The following is a 24,851-nucleotide window of genomic DNA, read 5'->3' as shown; positions in this document are numbered from 1 at the left end:
AAACTTCAAGGTCAAATTTCACTGTGATGTTGATCACCGCTTCTGTTGCAGCCGAGATTATGCATTGCCCACCAACGAAAATGCTTATCTCACCAGCTCCATAGATCCGGTTGTATTTTATTTAGTGAAAATTGAACTGCTTATGCACAAAAATCACTAAACTTAACAACCGTACACCGTAGAAACCGGTCAAAACAAACAAGCTTTCCGTAAACTCAAGCACAAGATTTGGAAATCTTCTATTCTTCCGGATGACTATGCGTTTAGTACTTTAGTACAGTTTAGTACCGAACCGCAAAGTCATTCCGGATGCATTGTGCGTTGGCGCATATGATTCCGTTCATTTAAAATAGCTGTCAAAAAAATGGATGTTCTACCGGATCCATTGTGCTCCGGCCTTAAGGCGAAGTGGGCCGTCATTGAAATTTGTACGCGTCGTTGATGATTGTTGCTAATTCATCTCACGATTTCGAGTTAAAGAAAATCAGTTGGTTTTGCACTGACACACCAGAAAAAGTATCAACATACCTTATACTTGTTAGCGCGTACAGTGATACTTTTTCAAGTCAATATAAACTATCAAGGCTGAGTTTTATCACTTTAAAATGCAAGCTGAAAAGTCATCATTGTTGCCAAAACGAATGACGGGCTACTTACCCTTAAGGATTCCTGCTAAGAATTATGTCAAAAATCTATCTTGGATATTACCACAATCGTACCTGGAACTATGCGAATGTGATGAAAATTAGGTCTTGGATTCTGATGCTGAAATTTTTAATTAATATACTTCCCGAGATTTCACTATTTTTCCTAATTTTCCGTAAAAATCCTTCTCTTATTATAATGATGTGTGAATATCTCTGACATTATCTTAGATCGTACTCTACGACAAGATTTTTTATAAGACTAATAGAAATGCAGTTTTATCTGGTAGTTAGTCAAACAATAATTGAAGAGGAAGTGTGCCTTATCATCAAAATACTAATCTTGAAACATCTCCCAATATGCTTTGAACTGTGAATCATGAGGCATCCTTATCGTTCAAACTTTTACAAAATGCGCCACGTATTATGGCGCCTCCTTAAATCTGGGGCCCTTGGCGAGAGCCAACATGGCCAACCACATGCTACGGTACTGATTCCACCAGTCGAGGATCTTTTCGGATTTGGAATTTTCTCAAATCCTCACGGCATAAAGTATCTTTGAGTCTTGCATATGATATAAATAAGCAAAAATGGTCAATTGGCAAAGAAAGCTTTCAATCAATAACTGGGGAAGTGCTCATAAGAACACTATGCTGCGAAACAGGCTCTACTACTACTGCTAGACTACTTCCAATAATCTCTGTAAATGATCTATGAAACGGTGTACTACGCAACGCGAGCAAACTTTGACCCGGTTTGCAAAAAAATATATTATGGGGTATTATCTCTTGAAGCAGCTTTTGATTTTTATTATCTTTATGTCATACTATGAATTCATACAACGTTCAAAATCAGCAAAGAATGATTACGACCTAAAAAGCCACACTTACGGATCCTCACATATCGAACAGTTCGATATCATAAATAACCGCCCTATTCGCCATTACAAATCGAACCATCGAAAGTACATGTCGATGTATACGAGTATTTTTATCTTTGTACTATTATGGTGTATCCTTATCGCCCAAAATCATGCCTAATATGCGGTTTAATATATACGAAAGCAACTGATAAAAACGATTTAGTCATACGAAGGTTTCGATCGCAGCCGGAGCTACTTAGTGTTCGATCATACATTTACAGTGTCGTGTGGCAGTGCGATTTGAGCATTCCTGGTATTCGGACAAACAATTCATTCGTTTATCGCATCGATAGGACTGTTGTGATTGATACTGGTTATTAATTTTCGTGAAACGGTGTTGGAACGTGCAGAAGAATTGTGAAATTACCTAACTGATTGTGAAGCCGTTTCGCGGCCCAGTGTAATATCAATGAAGATGGGATCGTCGAAAAGGAAATCATCGTTTAGGATCGATGATATCCTTCACCAACAAGCAGAACAACAGCAGATGATTTTCCAGCACCAACAACTAGTTCAGAATAGTGTGCTTAAACAGCTAACGGATATGACTACCGCTCAACCACATGCTTCTACCCCGTCTTCGACTTCACCGGAGTATTGCCCTAATGGTCCCAGATCAACGTCACCTCCAGCTTCGCCCATACCGGACCAACCAAGTGGACCAGAATCGCCAAAAAAGCCCACAGCGCTGTATCCGAATCTGTTAGATTTTCAGAAAACCAACTTTCCACTTCACCTACCGTTGGGAATGCCATCCTTCAATCCAGCGTTCAATCCAGCATTCAATGCAGCATATCTGGAGCAGTATGCAAATATGTTACACAAAGGTATGTCCTCTAAGATGATTTAATCTTGTTAAAACAATTGAGGTGATTATCTATTTAAGCCACTCCTTCAATTTCCAAGAGCACAAATCTGAAGAACCAGATATCCGCTCAAGCTGAAAACTTTACCCATTAGTCACTCGTTGTTGGTGACCAATCGATCACGTTTTAAGCTCAAGCCGTTACCTAGTTCTCAAGATTCGTGATCTTGAAGAATTTGGGTGTGGCTTCGATTCATCTTCACCTTAAGAAATGGAAACGTTTTAAGCCAGTGGTCCTCAGCCTAATTGATTACGCGGGCCATCTCAATGCTTTCAAAACACACAAGATTCGCAAAAAATCGTTTTGAAGGCTTCCGGTGAAATATCTTTCTTTTCTAACACTCAGATAACAAATCTCTGGGTCTCTGAGCTCACTCCTGAAGAACAGAAGAACCCATTGAAGAGGTCAAATGGAGTGGAGTCATGTTCAATATGATCGATAAAGTATATAAACTGAAGAAAAAGTGCACCTTGGAAAAAATAGCTTAGACTTAAATACCCTCACTAATTTCAAGGCCTATAAAACTTAGGCTATAAACGTTAGAGACTGCGAAGTCATTTTTAGAGTAAGGTGAGAATGGGTCTGAATGCATCCAATTTCATTAAATACTCATAATTAGATTTGAAATATTTTTTGCAATGTGGGAACTAGCGATGGGCGATTTTGAATCGATGTTCCAAAAATCGATGTTTTCATTCCGATTAATCGATTTTTTGAATCGATGTTTGGGGCATCTGAAATCGCGTGAATCGATTCTCTTTATTCGGTTTTTTGATTTGATTCATTTTGTTGAAAATTATGAATATTTCTTAATGGCATGATGAAAAAAAAATCAAATTTTTAATAAGCCTTTTGCAATAGTAAATCTGTTCTATTGAGTTTCAGAACTGATTTAATTGAGGTATATTGAAATTGAATGTAATTGCACTTGGTCTCATTTCAAACTATATTTAAAATTTGAATTCGATTCGAATCGATTCAAAAACATCGATTCAAGAGATTCGATTAAATCGGTGAATCGATTCAGCAGTTCAAATGTGAATCGATTCAGTTACATCGATGTTATAGACAATTTTGCCCAACGCTATGGGAACACGTTCGTGAGTAATGCATTTGCAAATGTTTAAAATTATCCGAAATTCATTTATTTTTTACTGATTTATCGAAGTTTGATTTTACTTACCGTCAAACTGGATGACTTGCAACACATGGTAGTTTAAAGTCATATTTTTCTATAAAGCACTAATATAAAAAAATGTTTTAACTTGGTATTACAACACGTTTGACCCACATTTCAAGCAGTGGCCACTATCAAAGGTGATAATAGAATTATTTTTATATATCACTCTTTTTAAATGTATTCATTACGGCGAAAATGGGGTTATCGTGATTATTCCAAAACATGTTTTTCTTTCAGCAATACTTAGGGGCGGTCCATTAATTACGTAAGACAATTTTAGAGGTTTTTCGAATCCTATGAGTTTTAAAACTCAATTGATTGGCAATTTAGAGTTTTATAGAATTAGAATTATTTTATTTTTTCTACTTCATAATCAAAAGACTATGAATATCAATAAACTATGAACACTTATTATGAAAGCTGTTCATTCAAACTAGAAGATGTAAAAATATCACAATTAGTTTCTTACAAACAGGTACTCCAAATGATCTCGTACTGGCTTGAAATATGTACACCAAGGTGCTCCACTGATTGTTATTATAAGAAAAAAATCTCCCTCAAATCTTTACTCACCAGTCGTTTCCTATAGCTAAGCTGCATGTCAAAATAGAAAAAAAGTTGTAGGCCCGTTTAGAAGTTCGCTCTTTTGATTGTATAAGTTCACAAATTCTAAGATATTTAAAACGTCCTTTTGCAGGTGTTACCATTAAAAACACTAATATTAAATATAATAATTAGGTATTCTAATACGGTTGAGCATGTTCAAATGTTTTCACTGGCACATTTCACTTACATGTCGCAGAAGTCTTTAAAAATTTATTGATTTTTCATTGACTCAAGTGCTCTAAGTCATTACGGAGCCAATTTTATCATGTAACCAAATTAGTTTTTATAGCTTGTGCCGGATTTAGGCGCCGGGGCCCCGTGTCAGATATCTTGATGGGGGCCCTAGATACAACATGAGTCGAAAACACTAATCATAGTAAAGCTTAGTGTTATGAAAAATTCCTGCAAATTTTATTCTTTCTTACTATTAGAGCTTCAGTAGAGACTTAAGCAAATTGGGTGCAAGGTACTACAGTGTTGTTCAGAATAATAGCAACGCATGAAAATTTTCAAACAAAATGTTCTATTTCGGTATGCTCTAGTTTTGTTTCCTTTGAAGCAACCGAGCTACAAAACTGCATTTATGCTAGCGTTGAAAACAAATTGTCCAGAACATCGATGCTTCTGAATCGAGTCACATTTGAACTGCCGATTCGATTCACCGATTCAATCGAATCCTTCGAATCGATTCGAATCGAATGAAAATTGACATTTATGAAGCAAATGCATTGCATTCGATTTCAACATCCTTCAATCAAATCAGTTTCAGAAATCAGTCGAACAGATTTACTATTTCAAGATTAGTTCAAAATATGTTTTTCCCACTAACTCATTAACAAATATTTAACAATTTCAACAAAACGAATCGATTAATTTATAATGAAGAGAATCGATTGACCCGGTTTTAGGTGCTCCAAACATTGATTCAAAAAAATCGATTAATCGGAAAGCAAACATCAATTCAAAATCGCCCAACGCTAATTTATGTTAAATTTTGTACCTACGAAACAACATTTTTTTCCAAACCGCTTTCGAAAAGTGAAATAGTATTTGAAATTGTCCGAAACATTAGTCGTTTTTGATTTTAAAGTTTTTGTTCTACACATATGTCAAATTATTTTGTTCAGTGTGTTAAGCTGAACTTAGTTATAAACATCTGCCACAATACCTCTCATATACCGATATGAACCGGTATCGGGCTCGCCGGTATAGAGATCTCGTCAATAAAGATAATAATAATACTAATCTTCCCACAAATGAAAAAGTTCAAAAGCATACGGAATTATTAAATTTGCATGTGGAATTTAAAATGTGTTGTTGGAATTATAATTCTAGTACCCTGTTAAGAAAAAAATGTATTAACGAATAACGGGAATTTACCGCATAAAGCCTAATTCGCTGCTGACAAGTAATTTCTTGGCTTATCTTGATGCATGGAAAATTCCTGCAAGGAATCGATCAAGGAAGCGCTTTTTTCTGATCGCAGTACGCAGTTGAAAAGAGATGTCAGTTCAAACGGGAGTCGCTGTAGAAAATTTTTTTTAGGAATCGGCGAGAAATTTCTTTAGCGATTCCTTTTCAGCAGCAAATCAGGCTTAATCCATTTAGAGCTCTGTTTTTACCATATTTCATATATCTTTATAAAATTTTACTTCTTAACTCTGAATTTCATTACCCCAATTTATGGTAATTGTAGACCTGTAGACCATCAGCTTGAGTTCGAGGTCCTAGAACGGCATTACTTCGAATTCCATTCTCATGATTACTTTCGCATTTGTTTATTGTATGGCAGGCACGATGATATTCTATACGCCGGGTTGTCAAAGAAATTTTCATTACGAAAAGATTCTGGACTGACCAGGAATCGAAATCAGAAACCTTCAGCATGGCTTTGCCGCGGACGTTACCATTAGGCTGAGGAACGCCACATTAGGACATATCTACCGGTATTTGTCATAGTAACATTTTTCGCCACCCTAATTTTTTACCGTTCTGCTACGCAAATAAGCATTAATCGCATAGTTTTTATTAAATCACTTCATTTCATCATCTCATTTTTTTCATTTCATATTTTTTCAATGTCATTGATGATATTTTAAGAAACCTGAAAACTTACTTCATTTCGTCATGGTATTTCTTAATTCGTCACCACCATCAGAATCTTTTTCTTCTTGGCATAAACGTCCTCACTGGGACAGAGTCGGCTACATACTCAGCGTAGTGTTCTCATGAGCACTTCCACAGTTATTAACTTAGAGCTTTCATTGCCAAAATTGCCATTTTCGCATTCGTATATCGTGTGGCAGGTGCGATAATACTCTATGCCCAGGGAAGTCAAGGAAATTTCTATTACGAAAAGATCCTGGACCGAACGGGAATTGAACCCAGACACCTTTAGCATTAGGGTGGGGCTTATTTTCAAAAATCTTCCGTAGTCAGGATTTACAAAGTGGAAAACGATCATCGGTCCCAAAATAACATCCTGTGAAAAAATGAGAATTTTTGGTGAAGGTTTAGAGGTGGCGCAAAGGGCGTATGTGCAGTTTTCCCATTTTAATGAACTCTGAAAAAAATGCTTTTATGCTTTTCGGCTTGTTTTGGTGATTGCTTTTATAATCTGAAAGAAATTACAGAGGGACCCAAATCCATACAGGCTAAAAATCCGTACACTTCATACAAATAGAAGGAGTTTTATATGAAGTGGAAGAGTTTAGATTCATTTCTTAGGTGTTCGGATTTTGATCCCACACGATATATCCTTATTTTGCTTTCCAGCAATAACACTTCTTGTTAGAATTTCCACATGAATTTCTGGATTTTGATTTCAGCAATTAATTGCGTTTGGGCTTCCAATACTTCACTTTCGCCACAACACCTTCAACATAACTTCGGACAAACGAAAATGCAGATGAGGTTCAATACATCGTTCTACATCTGTATTTGAAATCGATGTGTATAAACAACAGCAGAAGGAAAAAAAATCGGTAGTCAAAATTCAAATTAGTGCACGAGCTTCTATAGGGTGCAAGAGATAGAGCACAATAGTTGAAAAGAGCGTTCAAATTGCTTTAAAACTGATGAAATATCACGAAAATTGCTGAAACTTTTCTTACTTGTACCAATAGTTGCGGTAATGTGTTCCTATAGTGGAGGATTCCATTAGAATACAACGGATACCGCAACTATAGGAACACAAATTAAAAATATACCGCAACTAAAGGAACAGTGTACTAATAGTGGAGGTATTATTTTTCACTGACATGCCGTGGATTACTGCGATAAAATCATTTTTCTCATTAGGTCAATGGTCGTTACCTCCCGTCACAACATTAACATGTACATTAATTGCGCTTCTTGAATATAGGCGATTAAATGAAGTTCAATCGTGCTTAGTACCTCCACTATTGGTACATCTACATCATTTCAAATTTGATATGTTACAAATCTCACAACCAGAGGCGCGCCCATCGTTTTTCTTCGTGTTTGACGTTTCACACTACGGCCACCTGCGGGTTTTGTTGCACGAAACAGTATTTCGTTCAACATGCACACATGGTGTAATGGTGGGCGATGGAGTTAAGGAAGTTTATTTTAAGTGTTACGTATGTTTGTCTGTGTCTTAAGTGCACTTAATACAATTCAAAACGGGAAATCCGGTATTTGATCTGGCTATTAATCTTTTGAAATTATGTCAGTATCGGTATTTCTGTAAGAATCTGTTAGATATTAGTGGGATTCCTGCAAATTCTGGTCCGAAACATTGGAATTCTTGTAAATAAAAACTGATTTTCAGTACCGTCAGGATTTCAGAGGAAATATTTAAAATAGCATAAAGCCAATCCTACTGGACTCATAAGAGTTTTTGCCGAAATTTCTAGAGATTCCTCCCAGAGTTACAAAACAACTTTCTCAATTCAAAATTTATTTTTATTTTTAGGAATTCCAGGGAAACTACCAAAATAATGAGAATAACTAAGAATCCCATATCCATCATCGGAATTCAACATGCTGTTAAATTCGCAGAGGAAGCTCAAAATTTTTCCGCTATTTCATCAAAATGTCAGTGGAGGAATCTTGAAAATGCCTAGCATTTTATAATTATTATTTCATAATTACTGCAGTCTCAAGATCCCTTCATAGGATACAGATTTCTAGCAAAGTCACAGGAGTTGGCGAAGACGGAAAATCACTCTGAAAAATCTTTATGAATGCACATATAACGGAATGTCGGATTTATCGCAAATTTACACTAAAATCGTGTATAATACATAACCTACATGAATTTGTGTGAAGTGTCGCGTAATTGATTAGACTACATGCTGAATTACGATATATATATATATATATATATATATATATATATATATATATATATATATATATATATATATATATATATATATATATATATATATATATATATATATATATATATATATATATATATATATATATATATATATATATATATATATATATATTTTTTTTTTTTTAATGATTTATAAAACACAATTTTCCTTAGGGTGGCGAATACTGGTACACTCACTATCCTCAAAATCCCTTCATGTAGCTCACAAAACATTCTCAAGGGCCGCATGAGACCCACAGGCCTCAGTTTGGCGATCACTGTTTCCACCTAAAGATACTCGTATTTGTGCAAAGTACCACGTTGATACGTGTAATGGGATTAGCTTATCATTCCAGCAAAGCCAAAGGCTAGCTTGGTACTTGCTGCGATGACTGGGTGATATTCAAACCTCTCGCTAACCAATTGACGCATTAATCACACAAAATTATGGCACAATCAGCAGAGACTTTCCAGGTAGGACGTTGACAAAATCGGGTGTGACACGTCGAAAACCAATACTCGGTAGATCCCACCAAAAAGGTTGAACACTACCCTCGCTAATCCTGCCAGCGCAATATCGATACCAGCTAACAACCTCATTCGAAGGCAATGTTCCTTTGAACGTGGTACCGGTCAAAGGGAGCCGCCACCGAAAATAAGCTGTAATCTTTCAACAGCGAGATTTATGAACACCACCGCCACTGTAACCTCATATCAAAAAGCGATTCGATTGCGTTGATTTACAATCGATCGAGCGGCAATTGTGATGTTTTTTTTTCACTTCCCGCCCGATTGCTGGCTTCTGTTTGCCTTTGATAAGTTCAAAGTACCAACTCTCTGATGGCAGCACCGATGATGCATTATTTTGTTCGAATGTGTCGAAAACATTTTAGGTAGAGTAAGGTGGGGCAAAAGTTCGACCTTAGTGGTATAATCAAAGTTTCCTGGAAAACAATAGCAGTTAAATCAAAACAAATACCACACAGTGAACCTTCAACATATTGGCTATAATTTTGCTAAACAAACTTGTGTCAAAATATTTACCCATTTTTAGTTATAACAGTTTCAAAATTGATTGTCTTATTCAAACTTTTGCCCCACCGGTGGGCAAGAGTTCGAATCTATTGTGGGGCAAAAGTTCGCTGGCTAAAACACAAAATATCGATCCTTTTATGACAGGCATACTTTACACCAGCCGTAAACTTAAGTTTGCCGAAAAGTACACACTAAATTTTCATCAAAAAATTGCCAAAAACCGGGTTAATTGTAATATACTCAAAAATAGCAGGTTTTCATTAAACTTAGTGGAAATGTAAAATTTTGGTGACAGTTTTCACACGATCAGACAAATTTAACTAAATTTGAAGATAATATGGGGATTTTAGGCAATTTGCAAGTTTTTCCGTGATTTTATACATGGGTCGAACTTTTGCCCGGCTGATTCGAACTTTTGCCCCACTATGGGCCAAAAATTGTTTTCAAGCATTTTTGCAAAATCGAATACACTTCAAAACAACCTTATGATAGGCCTAGAAACACCCTTACATAAAATATTGAAAAAGATTTTATCTTCAATTGGTTCCATGCAACGAAAGTTTGACCAAAAATTACAATATTCACGTCAAAAAACAACAAATAGCCATAATTTTTCCAAATCTCAATCGATTTTTATGATATTTGGAGTAAAAGTCTCTTACTTGAATAGCATTTGAACCACAATGACATTTATAAGATTTGTTTTGAATTAAGCTAGAAATCTTAAAAAGAAACTCTTACCCCACTCGAACTTTTGCCCCTCTTTACTCTATACTTTCCAGAGTACCGATGTAAAAGATTGTAGCGAACATTTGGCAAAGTCCCATTACTGTTCTTCTGTTTGTCATTACGTAACAACTGAGATAGAGCCTGCTTCTCAACTTAGTGTTCTAAGAGCACTTCCACGATTGCTTTCTTCGCATATTTGATATAAAGACTGAACGGGCAAAAATTGGTCAACTTAACATTGATGTGTTTCTGTTAAAAATGCATTAAAAAAAGATGAAATGCTGCATTTGAAAGTTGAGTGTACCGTCGTTGGGGGTGACAATAGGTCAAAAAGGCATATGTACGATTTGTTTATTGAATAACTATCGCAATTTAGCTCCAATAAACTTCAAATTTGGTGTGTATGTACTTTGATGGTACATTAACAACTGTTCAAAAAATTATTGAAAAATATTTATTCACAGCGGCACTACAAGTGAATGAAAAATGACCCAATCTCACCCCATAGAGGGGGTGACATTGGGTCACTATTATTAAATAACTTATTTTTGAGAATATGATTGCAAAACCATTCACAGCTGAAAAATATTGATGAAATACGATTCGAACAAGACGAAAAGATATCTAAGATATTTCACAAGTATGATAAACCCACTTGAAAGAACGATTATACCAAAAAATTGAAAAGCTATGGGCTTCGTGGCCTTGCGGTTAGCGGCGTCAGTCGTCTAGGCGTATTGTGCCACGGGGTGTGGGTTAGATTCCCGCTCCAGTCGGTGAAAACTTTTCGTCGAACGAAAAATTCATCGCTGGGCTGCTGGGTGTTTCGTGTTGTCCGTTGCCTAATATTAGTGATCGTTCAGTCTGTGCAGCCTATGTGCTGAAGACGGTGTGAATTGTCTTTTTTTTATATGAGACCCAACATTTACCGTCAAGTTTACATAATTTTTCTTGTTTGTTTCCCTCAAATTATCTTCAAAGTCTCATCCCCATTGCCATAAAGCCTATTCAGTTTTCTTAGAGGTGTACTGAAACAGTGATTATTTTAAACCCTCGCAAATAGTTATATTTCGGTGCGACATTCCTCGCTCAATATATTTCAGGCAGATTTTGACTTCATAGTACCGGTATTTCAGCGATCCAACTCATTCGTACTTTCGTGAGATGTTTCTATAATATGAAAACACTAATAAATAATTAAATTTATTTAAAAAAAAAACAATTGATAAATCTTTACGATGTTGCTGCGCACGAAACACAGTTGCTAGTTTGAGAAGTTGTCAAAATTCGTTGCATTGTTATTCGATGCACGGAATCTTCAAGTAGACTTGTTTGATGTTTCAGAGATGCTGTATTTAGAAAGAATAAACACATCTTAATAAGGAATGAGAACACCCGGCACCGTAAAATATCAAAAAAGTGGTCTTGCAATTTAATTTACTATCGTTCTTGCTTGACCCAATCTCACCCCCATTTTCAATGTTTTAGACACCGTACCGAAAAAAAAAAAATTTTGTGGAAAAATCAATTAGATTCCGGAAAATACTTGTGAAGTGTAATGAAAAGTCTTTCAACCCTCTACTAACGATAGAGGTACATGCGTTATACTTTGCACAGGAGAAATTTAATGCTGTAAATTTTATCTAGTTTCAACATACAAGTTTATTGATATAGTAAACAAAAATTACTAATTCTAAAAATGTATATTGTGATGAATTATGTGTAATCATATGTTCCCCAACATATGAATAATTATTTCTAGCGATATCAGCGTTATTAGCTGATATATTACATAAATCAGAATTTTCCGTTTTGACCCAATCTCACCCCCTAGACCCATTGTCACCCCCATCGACGGTATATACAATGTTTGCTATGATGCTATGAGTTTTCAAAATGACGTCCAAATAGAAGTTACTACATAAGAAGTCATCCTTTTGTTTTCAGCCCTCTAACTGCTCGTCAAAATATTTTATGGGACAGTTCACAAACTCTTCCTAGATGAAATTTTCCCAGCTACAACTTAGTCGAAGACCACATTTTGATTGAATGCCTGGATGATTTGTTATGAATGTAACTAAATGATCATATGGAGCAAAAACGATTTTTTGAAGTACCGTAATCCGGGGTATCATTGATCAGCGGGGTAACATTGATCGGAATGACTTATCTCGTAAAAAGTTGGTATCATCATTTATTGATGAAACATTTCCAAAGCATGAATGTTGCTTCTCTTTTTTATATTAATAAGCTATTAAAAATTGAGAGTTTTGCAAAAATTGCGTTAACTTTATGCGTAAATTTGTCAAGTTTGCGAAACAATGATTTCAATGGTTAAGGATGACACTACCGAAGATTCATGTCTCACATAGGTTCTGCAAGCGATATGAGCAAGGAAAATGCGGATCTCACTAAAAATGGCATCGCCCAAAACGATTCCGCTGTCAAAACTTTTATAAGTATGTTCAATTAGGCAACATTAACGAATTACTGTTAAGAATGTAAAATTCCCTTAGAAAATTGCCTACCTTTAGGCGTATTGACATTGTCGAAGACCGCAAAGCAATCCGATGCTTGTGAAAAAAAAAGTTATTAAGCATACACTATTCGGAAATTTTGCCCGATTTTGATATTATTGTTATTCTTTTACGTGTTAATCAACGTCGCCTTGCCAAAAGGTTTACATTGAATAACTTTTTTCACAAGTGTCGGATTGTTTCGCGGTCTTCGGCAATATTCTTCATCGTAAAAATACCTATCGAGGTCTGTGTTTAGATTTTTTATAGAAATAAATGGGCGACCTCTGGCGATTTTTCTTTGCAAAAGTAAGTTTTCCCATAGTAAATCCTATACAAACTTTGAACGGCTGGCGCTAAAATATAGTTTCTCCGATCGAGCTGAAATTTTGCACTGTTGGTATGGGACCTAAACGCAATACAAAAAGTGGACTGGAGCGAGAATCTAAATTTTGTCCCACGCTACTGTACACTATCCATCGTTGCTTTCATCAGTGTAGTCAGTTTCCCGGGAAAACCATTCTCGCCCATAATCGTCCATAGCTCTTCGCGGTCGATCGTATCGGCCGCTTTGAAATCGATGAATAGGTGGTGCGTAGGGACTTGATATTCGCGACACTTTTGGAGGATCTGCCGCAACATAAAGATTTGGTCTGTCGTCGATCGCCCGTCCACAAATCCGGCTTGATAACTTCCAACAAATCTGCTTGCCAGTGGCGATAGACGGCGGAAGATGATCTGGGAAAGCACTTTATAGGCTGCATTAAGAATGGTTATCGCTCGATAATTCTCACATTGTAACTTGTCACCCTTTTTATATATATATAATTATGTATATAGTATATAATATTATACCCCATAATTCCCTCCTTCCACTCCTCCGGTAGCTGTTCATTCATATCAAACAAAATGTCACGATTCTTGTAATGGAATTGACCTGATGTAAGATATAGTGAGATTTACCAAAACCATCCCTATGCTCTCTTTTAGCATTAGCATTAAGCGATTCGCACAAATTCGTAGGTGGTACAGTCCAAGACCATTGTATGAGGGTTGCCTCCTTCCCGTCAGTTACCAAACTCAGAGATTTGGGACTAACCTCTGATTCTTAGACAAGATTGACGCATCCTCCAACAGTCGAGAGCTGTCCTGGCCACGTCCTTGCGAATGCTGGGGGGGGAATGGGAAGGAATGAATCATTGAAAACCTACTTAAGAAAGATGCAGAGAACTCTACGACCTCTCATAGGTGTTACGGGTTGTTGTGGAATGTTGATGGGATGGCATGCTTATGAAGCTGTCAGTTTCTTTTTCAATTGCTCAGAATTGAAGAAGGATGCTCATGCAATGCAACAAGTTGAAAGATTATGATGGAAATAGAATTTTATCAACATTATTAAAATTTTGAAAATTTCTTTCCACTGAGTCAATGTTCTAAACGTGTGGGTCAAATGAACATGTTACGGTGGTATTATCAACATAAATTTGGGGGTAAAATGAACATACAATGGGGGTAATATGAACATATACTGGGGGTAAAATGAACATGTAGTGGGGGTAAAATGAACATCATTCAAATTGAACGGGTTGCGGCATGATTCATTTGAATGGCTGTCGATATCTGTCTTTGTATTTTTGCCGGAAAAACCCTCGGCATCTAAGATTAAATCCGGTAGTATTCGCCCTGCCGTGGTGTTCATATTACCTCCATCTTGGGTGGTTCACTTTACCCTCAAAGAAACAACAAATTTAATTCATTTGTTTTAAGAATTTAGAAGATATAAATACTTTCAATTTCCGTCTACTTATCATAAATACTCTAAATATATGATGTGCTACGCAGTTTTATAGATTTTTGATGATTTTAATAATAAAAACCTTAAATTCCATCCAAATATTTTTAGAACCTGTACTGGTTGGATGTTTATTGAATTAAACGAACAAAATTTTTACGAAGTGTTATTATAATAACAAAAACATTTTTAGACATCAAAAAGTGGAATTTTTGATTCCGGGGTGAAGTTGATCAATTAGTGTGATAGGTTTCCTAAAATAAAGAGGTACCGTAAAACGGGGTAACTTTGATAATGCGGGTAACTTTGATAGTGCGAGACTCTCAACATACTAAACGAAATAACAAAGTTCCTGTTAATCTGTTAAGCAAAATGAATGCAAAAGTAAAGAGTATTAGTATGACACTTCATGTTAAAGCTATTTCCGTTGGAATCAAGTACATTTGAGGATTTATATGCAGATATGGAAAATTTATAAGATTTTAGCAATTTTGAAATGCTCTCAAACAATCTGTTCTACGATCACTATTTGATGAAGTCATAATGAATTCGTCAATTAAACTTGATAGCCTAGTTATAGTAGAACTCGAATTCGGTCTCAAAACTCTTAGCGAAAACTATTTTTACAAACTGGGACCATTTTTGTAATCTAAGTCAAAAATTTCCATATAGCGTTAAACGCCTAGAGGTATGCAACGCCCTACAAATGTTCCGTTATTCATTCCATTTTGTTCGATTGATGCTCCATTATCAAAGTTACCCCAAAACAGGAAATCGACTTTCGATTAAATGAAAAATTATATATCCATTAAGAATAAATCTCTTGGAAATCTATCAACTGCAATCGATAGTTAGGATACCAGTACTTGTTTTAAAAATATGAATAAAAATTCTTCGAAACAGCGTGCATAAATATTCGAGTTTTCTTCGAAAAAACTATCAAAGTTACCCCGTTTTACGGTATGCCATTTCCTAAATTTGGGGTCACTGATTCTGAATAAAGTCTTAAAACTCTTACAACTTGTTTATAAACTAGTCAATTTTGGATTTGAATGTTGTGCATTACAGAATACATCACATTAAACGCCTAAAAGTATGCAATTTTCTTTGAAATTAGCAACTCGCCAACAAAAAGGCTATGTTTTCGCAGAAAATGAGTTTTTATCCGTAATGCAAATTCAAAACTGGATTCACAGAACATATCTGGAATCTATGAAACAGTTTATTTAAATGGTGTCATTAAAGAGCCTTGGCAATAGTTGAATGTTTGGAGAAGAACCCTTCAACAGTTCATCAAACATTTCCAAAAAAATCTGTTTTCCGTGGTATAACTATCTTGAATGGCGAACCGAATTTCGAAACATCAATAATTGCTATCAGGTAATGCGATACCACATAAATTGTAATAATTGATAACGAATTGTAGCTCTCTTGACAGTTTATACACGTGGGTACGGGAATGATCAACTAAATTACGGTACCGTAAAACGGGGTAACTTTGATAATGCGGGTAACTTTGATAGTGCGCAACACATCACATACTAAACGAAGTATAATTATTTCTGTTAATCAGTTAAGCAAAACGAATGCAAAACTAAAGAATATTACTATGACACTTCATGTAAGAGCTGTTTTCATTTGAATCAAGAACATTTGAGGCTTTTTATACGAATTTAAAAAATTGACACAATTTTAGCGTTTTCGAAACGCTTACAAACAATCTGTTCTACGATCACTATTTCATGTAGTTTTGAATAGTTGGCCACTTATCTTTGACAGCCTAGTTATCATAGAACTTGAATACGGTCTCAAATCTTTTAGCGAAAAGCATTTTCACAAGCTTGGACCATTTTTGTAATCTAAGTCAGAAATTTCCATGTAACGTTAAACGCCTTGAGGTATGTAATGCCCTACAAATGTTAGTTATTCATTCAATTTTGTTCGAATCATACTCCATTATCAAAGTTACCCCATAACAGAAAACCAACTTTCGATTATATGAAAAATTATATATCCATTCAAAATAAATCTTTTGGCAATCTAACGACTTTAATCGATAGCTAGGATGCCAGTACTTGTTTTAAAAGTATAAATTATAATTCTTTGAAACAGCATGCATAAATATTCAAGCTTTCTTCGAAAAAACTATCAAAGTTACCCCGTTTACGGTATGAATCGAACAAAATTGAATGAATAACTAACATTTGTAGGGCATTGCATACCTCAAGGCGTTTAACGTTACATGGAAATTTCTGACTTAAGCTAAGTATGCTGTTTCGCTCAAGAAAAGTAAAGAAATTCCTTGACTGAAAGGGTCAAGAAATTTCCTACAGAGAGCCCCCTTCGAAGTGACATTTCTTCTCACCTGCGTACTGCGATCAGAAAAAAGTGTTTTTCTTGACCATTTCTTGGGAGAAATTTTCCACGCATCGAGATAGGCGATTCCTTTTCTTGTCAGTAGCAAACCGGCCTTTAGATTACAAAAATGGTCCCAGCTTGTGAAAATGCTTTTCGCTGAAAGATTTGAGACCGTATTCAAGTTCTATGATAACTAGGCTGTCAAAGATAAGTGGCCAACTATTCAAAACTACATGAAATAGTGATCGTAGAACAGATTGTTTGTAAGCGTTTCGAAAACGCTAAAATTGTGTCAATTATTAATATTCGTATAAAAAGCCTCAAATGTTCTTGATTCAAATGAAAACAGCTCTTACATGAAGTGTCATAGTAATATTCTTTAGTTTTGCATTCGTTTTGCTTAATTGATTAACAGAAATAATTATACTTCGTTTAGTATGTGATGTGTTACGCACTATCAAAGTTACCCGCATTATCAAAGTTACCCCGTTTTACGGTACTCGAATGGTCACTGGCTCAAATTTAACAAAAGAAACGCAATCTCTGAGAGGTACACGCTTAATCCCGCCTTAGAATGGTTTAACTGGAGAACTTAAAACCTTTTAAGGAAAATTGAAGCAGCAACCTGAAAACTACGCGCAATTGAAGTGACCTCCCTTACAATTGCACTAAACATAACGCAACTAAAACCAAAAACTACTCGATTTTGTTATAAATAAAAATTCAACTGGGGGACGGACCTGGTGTAGTGGTTAGAACACACGCCTCTCACGCCGAGGACCTGGGATCGAATCCCATCCCCGAGATAGTCACTTAAAATTTCAGTGACGACTTCCTTCGGAAGGGAAGTAAAGCCGTTGGTCCCGAGATGAACTAGCCCAGGGCTAAAAATCTCGTTAATAAAGATAGAAAAAAAAAAATTCAACAATTCTCGAAGACTTATTCAAACAGACTCAAGTCAGAAAAGTTAGCAAACTTACTTTATCAATCCTACGTGTTTCGCAGACGAAATTCTACACGTTCCGCTCTAAACCAACTCGATTTTTCTCTTTTAGAACGTTTGATTTCCGGATTTACAAAACGACGAATGTAAGATTCTCCACTTTCGCAACCTAACCGCTACTTTCGCCGCTCTGTTGTATGGGAGACAAAGTGACTTAACCACGAATCAAAACAAAACACTACTTGAGCCGATTTTACACTGGTAGACAAACGTCGAAAGTAACTGAATGAAACGGCTTATCATTTTGTTATAATTATTTTTGTGGGAAATAATAGAAACTACCTAGTTTTTGAACGCGAGCTGATTGTATGCTAAATTTAAGTGATGTACACGGCGAAAAAATGTTAAAAAGATGATTCATTTTAAAACGGTTTAAGAAAACAGGTTGCGATTCTTCTTAATTAATTTTCTCAAAACCGTATGAAAGTTACTTACGTCGATTTGAAAGAGTAATCGAGAATTTATTCATTTTCGGTTAGGACATACCTGCGCAGGGTTTTTCTTCGTCGACTTGTTGAACCTTGGCGACGATTCGAAACTGCCAGGAACTTCGGCGATGGCGGCGAGAACCTTCGTAACGATGGCGTCGCTGCAGGAATAGTGTGCAGCGTGATGAGCCCGTGCAAATATGGCTGAACTAGAGATGCGAAGCGGGTGGCGGTTGGACGGATGGCCTCCGATTTTCTCTTCAGAGCTTTTGCCTCGACGGAGTGTCGTGCAACCCGTGGTTGATCTTCTTCCCCCGGATTAGAGCCAACGTACCTCCATACGCTCTGACCGTACTTGATGAAATAAACTCTTACCCTTTGCTTCTGACCCGGAACGTGATGCGCAATTGGCGACGCAGTTCACGATCCGTGCTCTCGTTTTCCTTGGTCCGGGGTTGTAGCGGTGGTGAACCGTCTACGACGATTAATTGGCGATTGTCTGAGAGTTCCCTTGCGAATCACCACGCTCCGATTGACTACCCCGAAGGGTGGGCCTTGGTGGCCTATATGGATAGTTTTTGTAATAATTTAGTGTGACATTCTATGTAACTTTAAGAGTAGAACAGAACCCCGAAGAAACAAATTGCGAAACTTTTCAAATTTAAGAGATACAGGCATCACGTGCGGCCCGTGGGCCGCACTTTGGTGACCACGGCCTTAACCTTTCAGTCGTCGCGCGGTTTGCCACCGTCAGAACCACCGCGCTGCTGTTGTGAACGAAAAGCGAGGTTTTTTCATCGGTGTTGTACAAAATACAACAGCGCGACGACTGAAGTGTTAAAGTAATAACGAATCCAACACTTTTAATATGAATAAGCTTTGAAAATTGCAACACGAACTTCTGAACACCAGCCGTTATAGAAGCGAAACGATCGAGTCTACTTCTTTGGAGCAGGCTAGAAACCTGCTCACATAAAGAGCCTATTCTTTCTAAAATTGCGCCCAAATTAAATTTGATGTGGCGAGAGTTCGTGCCTTCGGTAAACGAGCATTACTAAACGAATAAAAACACTATAAAGGTTTGCACATCACTACACATATCCCATACTGGGTGACGTCAATTTAAAACATTTAGTCTAGACACAAACCTTATCGACAATATATGTAACGCTGAGCTCAATCAAATTCAAATTCAAATGATTTTGCTTAAAAAGATAAAAACGTCAAAAGTTCACAAACTTTTTTATCTTTTTTTAACGAAAAAACGTGAAACGTTACAATGTAGGCGCTAATTTACGAAGAGCTTTTCTATGTTTTTTAAACTTTAAACTTTTTTAAAATTTCAGAATCTACGGGCGCCTATGAAAGTAGATAAGGTAATTTTTGTGCTCAAAATAGTGGTCTATGATATTCAAGTTTCCTCGCTTGGATAGTCATGAATACAGATTCAATTTATAGAATACGCAACTGATTATGATGTAGTTTGAACTCAGGGTGGTTTTATCTGCATCCAGTTGCCACCCTGATAACAACAAAACTATGAAAAATTGCGATATTTTGATCTTTTTTATAAATTTTGTTTGTATTTCGGTAAGGTGACCAGATTGAGTTGGTTTATGCAGCAAATTTGTTTCAATTTCATTTATTTACAACTTTGTCAAAGACCCATTTTTGAAAATCCTTAAATAAAAGAGCTGAAATTTGCAGCGCCACCTGTGTTCTGGTTATCCGATTATAAGAAAATACCACCCATATTATAAAAAAAAAATAAAAACCGACAAGTCAAGTTTAGTACACGACACTGAAGACGACCTTACAGTTGAGTTCGGAATACGCGTCTCCGTCAAAAGATACAAAACCTAGTGAAATTAAATGGTGGAGTACTAAATTCGGTTTTCCATTTATTAATCATTAGTGCTTTGTATAACTAGGTTGAGTTAGGAGAGTTGTGTGTGGTCTTTTGATTATGTTGCTTGTTCGTGTTGTCTATATTGTATTTACAAACTCTTTGGATGGTTCGTCACCAGAGGTGTTGACATATTTAGTGTGAATAACAGAATAGAAGAAGTCTATGTTAAAAGATATCTTTACAATTTGAGGTTACATTAATCGTATCACTTACCAAGATGAATCCTGATTGTGTAGCTTCCCATTAACAAAAACTCTTTCCCGTGACAACCATAAACATGCAGAGTATGTAGGTCTTAAATAACGATACACTAATATTCCTTTCCTTCTCCGGTGACCGTAAGGACGTGACCGGCGCTGTTATTGACTTTATTATTTTAAATTCTCCAAATCATACACCCGAGCTCCGTCTGTTGTATCATTGTGCAATTTTAATTATTCCGGTCAATCACACATTAGCAACTACGAGTTGTACGGTCCTCAATGTTCATGCTCATGTATAACTAGGTTCAGTTAAAATTAGAATATTAAAATGCCTCATCTTGAAAGCAAGTAGTTTAAATTCATCTAAAAAATCTAAACTGCAACGGCAAATCAATTTTAATATGTTGTTAAATATTTGAATGTTATTAGCCAAATTAAGTTGTATGATGATAACACAGAACAGCTGGATATAGGAAATAATGTTTGAAATTATACTAATAAAAAGAGGGTATTTATGATAGTATTCCCAATTCCTGCTCGCTAAAACTAAACATTCCAAATGATAAAATTAGCAGTAAGTTGGAAATCGCCTAAGGTATGAGTGCTATCTGAAACCACTTTCTGCCCACCAAAGAAAGTGGCATGCGCTTAAATGAACAAAAATACGAACCATTTCCTGTACCGAATAAGAATGAGATGATTCAATCCAGATGGATATTGTGTATGCTGCTAACAAAATTAGATCACAGCGTGCCATGTTTGAGTTTCGTATCAAATGCTGTCAAGTAGCGCATCGCCGATATTTGGCCTACTAATTTGTATCAATTATTTCTGACCAGCCATGAAGAGTTTGTCTTTTATTGAGTGCCTGAGGCAAACAGCTCCGTGGCCTGCACATAGAAGCTAGCTATCAGCTTCACATGCACAGCCAACTGAATATTTGCTCATCGATTCCTTATTCTGGCCACAAAACGGCGAATCCCTCATATCGCTTCAGGACAAGGGGTGTCTTGTCGGTTTGGTTTTGTCGGGTTTTGTCTACAAATAAAGCCAAAATCACTGCCGCAGATAGAGTGCGGTGATACGTGCTACTAATCGTTATCATTTTTGGGTGTTGAACATTGATTCTGGTATTAGCCAAATCTAGCAGTAAGCGATCTGCTTGACGGCTTAACAATGTGTGCTGTTTTCTGGCGTATTTTTATTTCATATTTATTTAGTGTGATAAAAAAACGTGGACAACGACGTTGTATTCGCCTCTGCTATCCTATCTATTATCGATTCGAGTACGAAGAGATTATTGGTTGACTAATCCTCATAAAATGGTTTTTACGAAATAATTTAATTGAACGTAAATGTGGACGATTTCGTGAACAACGTTAAGTCCTTCAGGGGAAGTCAATTAATACACTGGCTATAGACGTTGCGATGAAGTGCAAAGTCGAGTGTCTATCATCATAGCAGGCTTTGCTTATTGCAACCTGGTTGTCAGAAGCAGTAAGCCAACACCATCGGTAGGTTGCTGTGATGATATTCATATTTTGAGATATTCTTCATCATGAGTGGACGATTCGAAGACGGCGACGATTGATTGATGATTGCCTTTCCCCCTGCTGGAGCCTAATGGACATTTTCATGTCACCTTTCGTTAAGCCGGTACCCTTTATATGTGTACCCTGTGGTAGATATTGAACGTACGCCGTTTATCGAGCTAATCAGACAGAGCACACAACACGACAGCGCAGTTCGACATGCGTGATGGGTTGCTTGGATCCACAAAAGTAATTATTATACACTTCCCTTTTATAAGAAGCCAAAACTGGAAGGGGTAACAATGTGTTATTTTTCAATTTCGGCGTACACTGATTTCTAGGTGGGATTAAGCCATAAACGACTGATAGGATCATTGCGGCGCCAACAACGATAGTCACTGCAGTCTGGTGACTCGCGCGTTAAGCTCTTTTCGTTTACTTTGGTAGTAATTTATTTTATTACAACACCATTTACTGCTGAACCCTTGGTATCATAATATGGAACCTAATCGGTCTCTGTTTGCTCCCTGGCTGTCTATTGATTGTTTTCCCAATGTCTCGCACGCACCATTGTTCAGGTGACTTTGAATTGATGTTCGACGACATTGATATAAATCTCGAACCGTTGAACATTTTTTGACGGAATCAGGGCGGCGCCATGTCGTGTTTGATTGATAAACATAGAATATAACGTTGTTTGACCAGATCGGATGCACACAGCACTACAATTCCGATAAATCAATATGCCCATGCTGAACATTGATCTGACTTAGGTTGAGCTTGTATCGATGAAAATCGTAAAACAAGCATACATTTTTCAATGAGCAATATTTGCAAATATGTATGTTGAGGCAAATTAACTAGGCCGATTTAGTTTAAAACCTCACTAATAAAAATGTGAATATATTACAAACATTTCATAAAATTTGAGAATATTTTATTGCAGAATTACAAAACTAAGTATAAGGTGGGGCATGTCTGTCTACTTAAAGGTTACAAATAAAGAGCTTTTGGTTTATGTGGAATAAGTTGAGTTTTGGAAGCATTTGGAGAAATCTTCCATTTTTGCAAGTATGAATAAAAAATATACATTTTTTTTTAATCAACTACAGATGACACGCAGGCTTCGTCCTATGGCGGAGAGGCCTGTCTCATCCGCAAACAAAGATTTTTAAGTCAGATGTGAAAATATTGTATAATATTGGTTCCAAAATGGTGCCTTCGGGAACACCAGCTCTTACAGGAAGTCTTTCAGACCTGGAGTTCTGATAATTAACCTGAAGTATGTGATTTGACAGATAACTTTGAATTGTTCTAACAATGTATGTTGGAAAATTCAAGTTTTTTAATTTTACGAACAAGCCTGCATGCCAAACACTTTCGAATGCTTTTTCTATGTCTAAAAGAGCAAGACCAGTAGAATAGCCTTCAGATTTGTTGGAACGTATCAAATTTGTAACACGTAAAAGTTGATCAGTAGTCAAATGTCCATGGTGGAATCCGAACTGTTCATTGGCAGAAATCGAATTTTCGTGGATGTGGACTAGACTGGCCCAGCTTAGTATGGGAGAAAATAAAAGTTGTATAATTCCACGGGGCACCCTCCAGGATTATTCCTTAGAGTTAGAGGAAGCCTTCCTGAAAGTTTCAGTTCATTAAGTCGTTCCATGAGCTGGCGCATTTGAATTGAAATTAATATGGGATTTCCAGCTCAAACATATGGGTTTCAGCACTTCATCTACTGTTTGATTCAGGAAAATCGTTGATCACGTTCAATTGCACCCAGAATGTCAAAAACACTACTTGATATCATAGTGAACAATATTGTAGAAGGTTGTATCATGATTAAAATTGATAAAGTTGGTGTTTTAACTATTTGAAGCAGATTTGCTAACTCATGCTAATTTGCTTCAACATAGCCACTAAACGCATCATAGCCACCTATGACACTGGGCGAGCTGCTGTACAAAGCGCATGCATATATGTGATTATACGGGATGCTGATTCAGCCTAACTTTCAATAACTGATAAGCTAATGAAAACGAGCTCAAATCCAGATACAACCTTCTGCAATTATGTTCAATAGGGTATCAGCTAGTGTATTTGTCATTCTGGGCTCAATTGAACGCGACCAACTAGTATACGGAACGAAACAGTGACATTGGGTCAATTCTGTATATATTTGAAACGAATATCCTATACAAACTACAAATTGAATGCGCCAACTGGTGGAGCAACCAATCGAGTTGAAATTTGTTGAGAGTTTTTTTCTTACCCTAAGGTTCATATCTAGGGGGTGCCCCGTTGAGCTTTACAACATTTTTGTTTTAGGGCCAGTCTAATGTGGACCATTATTCTGTTCAAAATGACCTTATTATTGATGGAGCTGTTTACTGATGGAGGAAAGCTAGAAGCTTCTGCAGGATTTTTATCTGGTTTTAAAATTGGTACAACCTTAGCATTTTTCCATTTGTCAGGAGAATATGCCAACTGAAAACATTTGTTAAATATATCAACTAAAAATGATAAGCTACTTTCTGGAAGTTTCTTGATGAGGATGTAGAAATTCCATTATCGCCAGGAGCTTTCATATTTTTGATTTTTTAATATAAGTTTTCACTTCTTCCAAATCAGTCTCCCAGGAATTTTCGAAACGTTCTCTTGAGGGATGGTACACAAATTATGTCACGCTAAATTTCGACTTTTTCGACCCCCTCCCCCCCCACCTTTGACACGTTTTTTGTATGAGTCCTCTAAAAATTTTGTAAAGCTTGTCACGC

At 36.5% G+C, this 24,851-nt stretch overlaps 1 protein-coding gene across 1 annotated transcript in view; it reads left to right on the top strand.

Moving 5' to 3' along the window:
* The first annotated feature begins 1,709 nt into the window (after positions 1 to 1,709).
* The window catches only part of LOC5565263 (hematopoietically-expressed homeobox protein hhex), a 38,430-nt gene continuing 15,288 nt past the window's right edge, over positions 1,710 to 24,851 (top strand). The window contains exon 1 of the mRNA XM_001649561.2: positions 1,710 to 2,393. Within this exon, the coding sequence (XP_001649611.2) occupies positions 1,976 to 2,393 (418 nt within the window). The 5' untranslated portion in view covers positions 1,710 to 1,975. The remainder of the gene's footprint in view (positions 2,394 to 24,851) is intronic.

Source organism: Aedes aegypti, chromosome 1 (genome assembly GCF_002204515.2).
Source record: "Aedes aegypti strain LVP_AGWG chromosome 1, AaegL5.0 Primary Assembly, whole genome shotgun sequence".
NCBI classification, from domain to species: Eukaryota; Metazoa; Arthropoda; class Insecta; order Diptera; family Culicidae; genus Aedes; species Aedes aegypti.
Note: the sequence above shows the minus strand (reverse complement) of the source record. Positions and strands in the feature narration are given on the sequence as shown.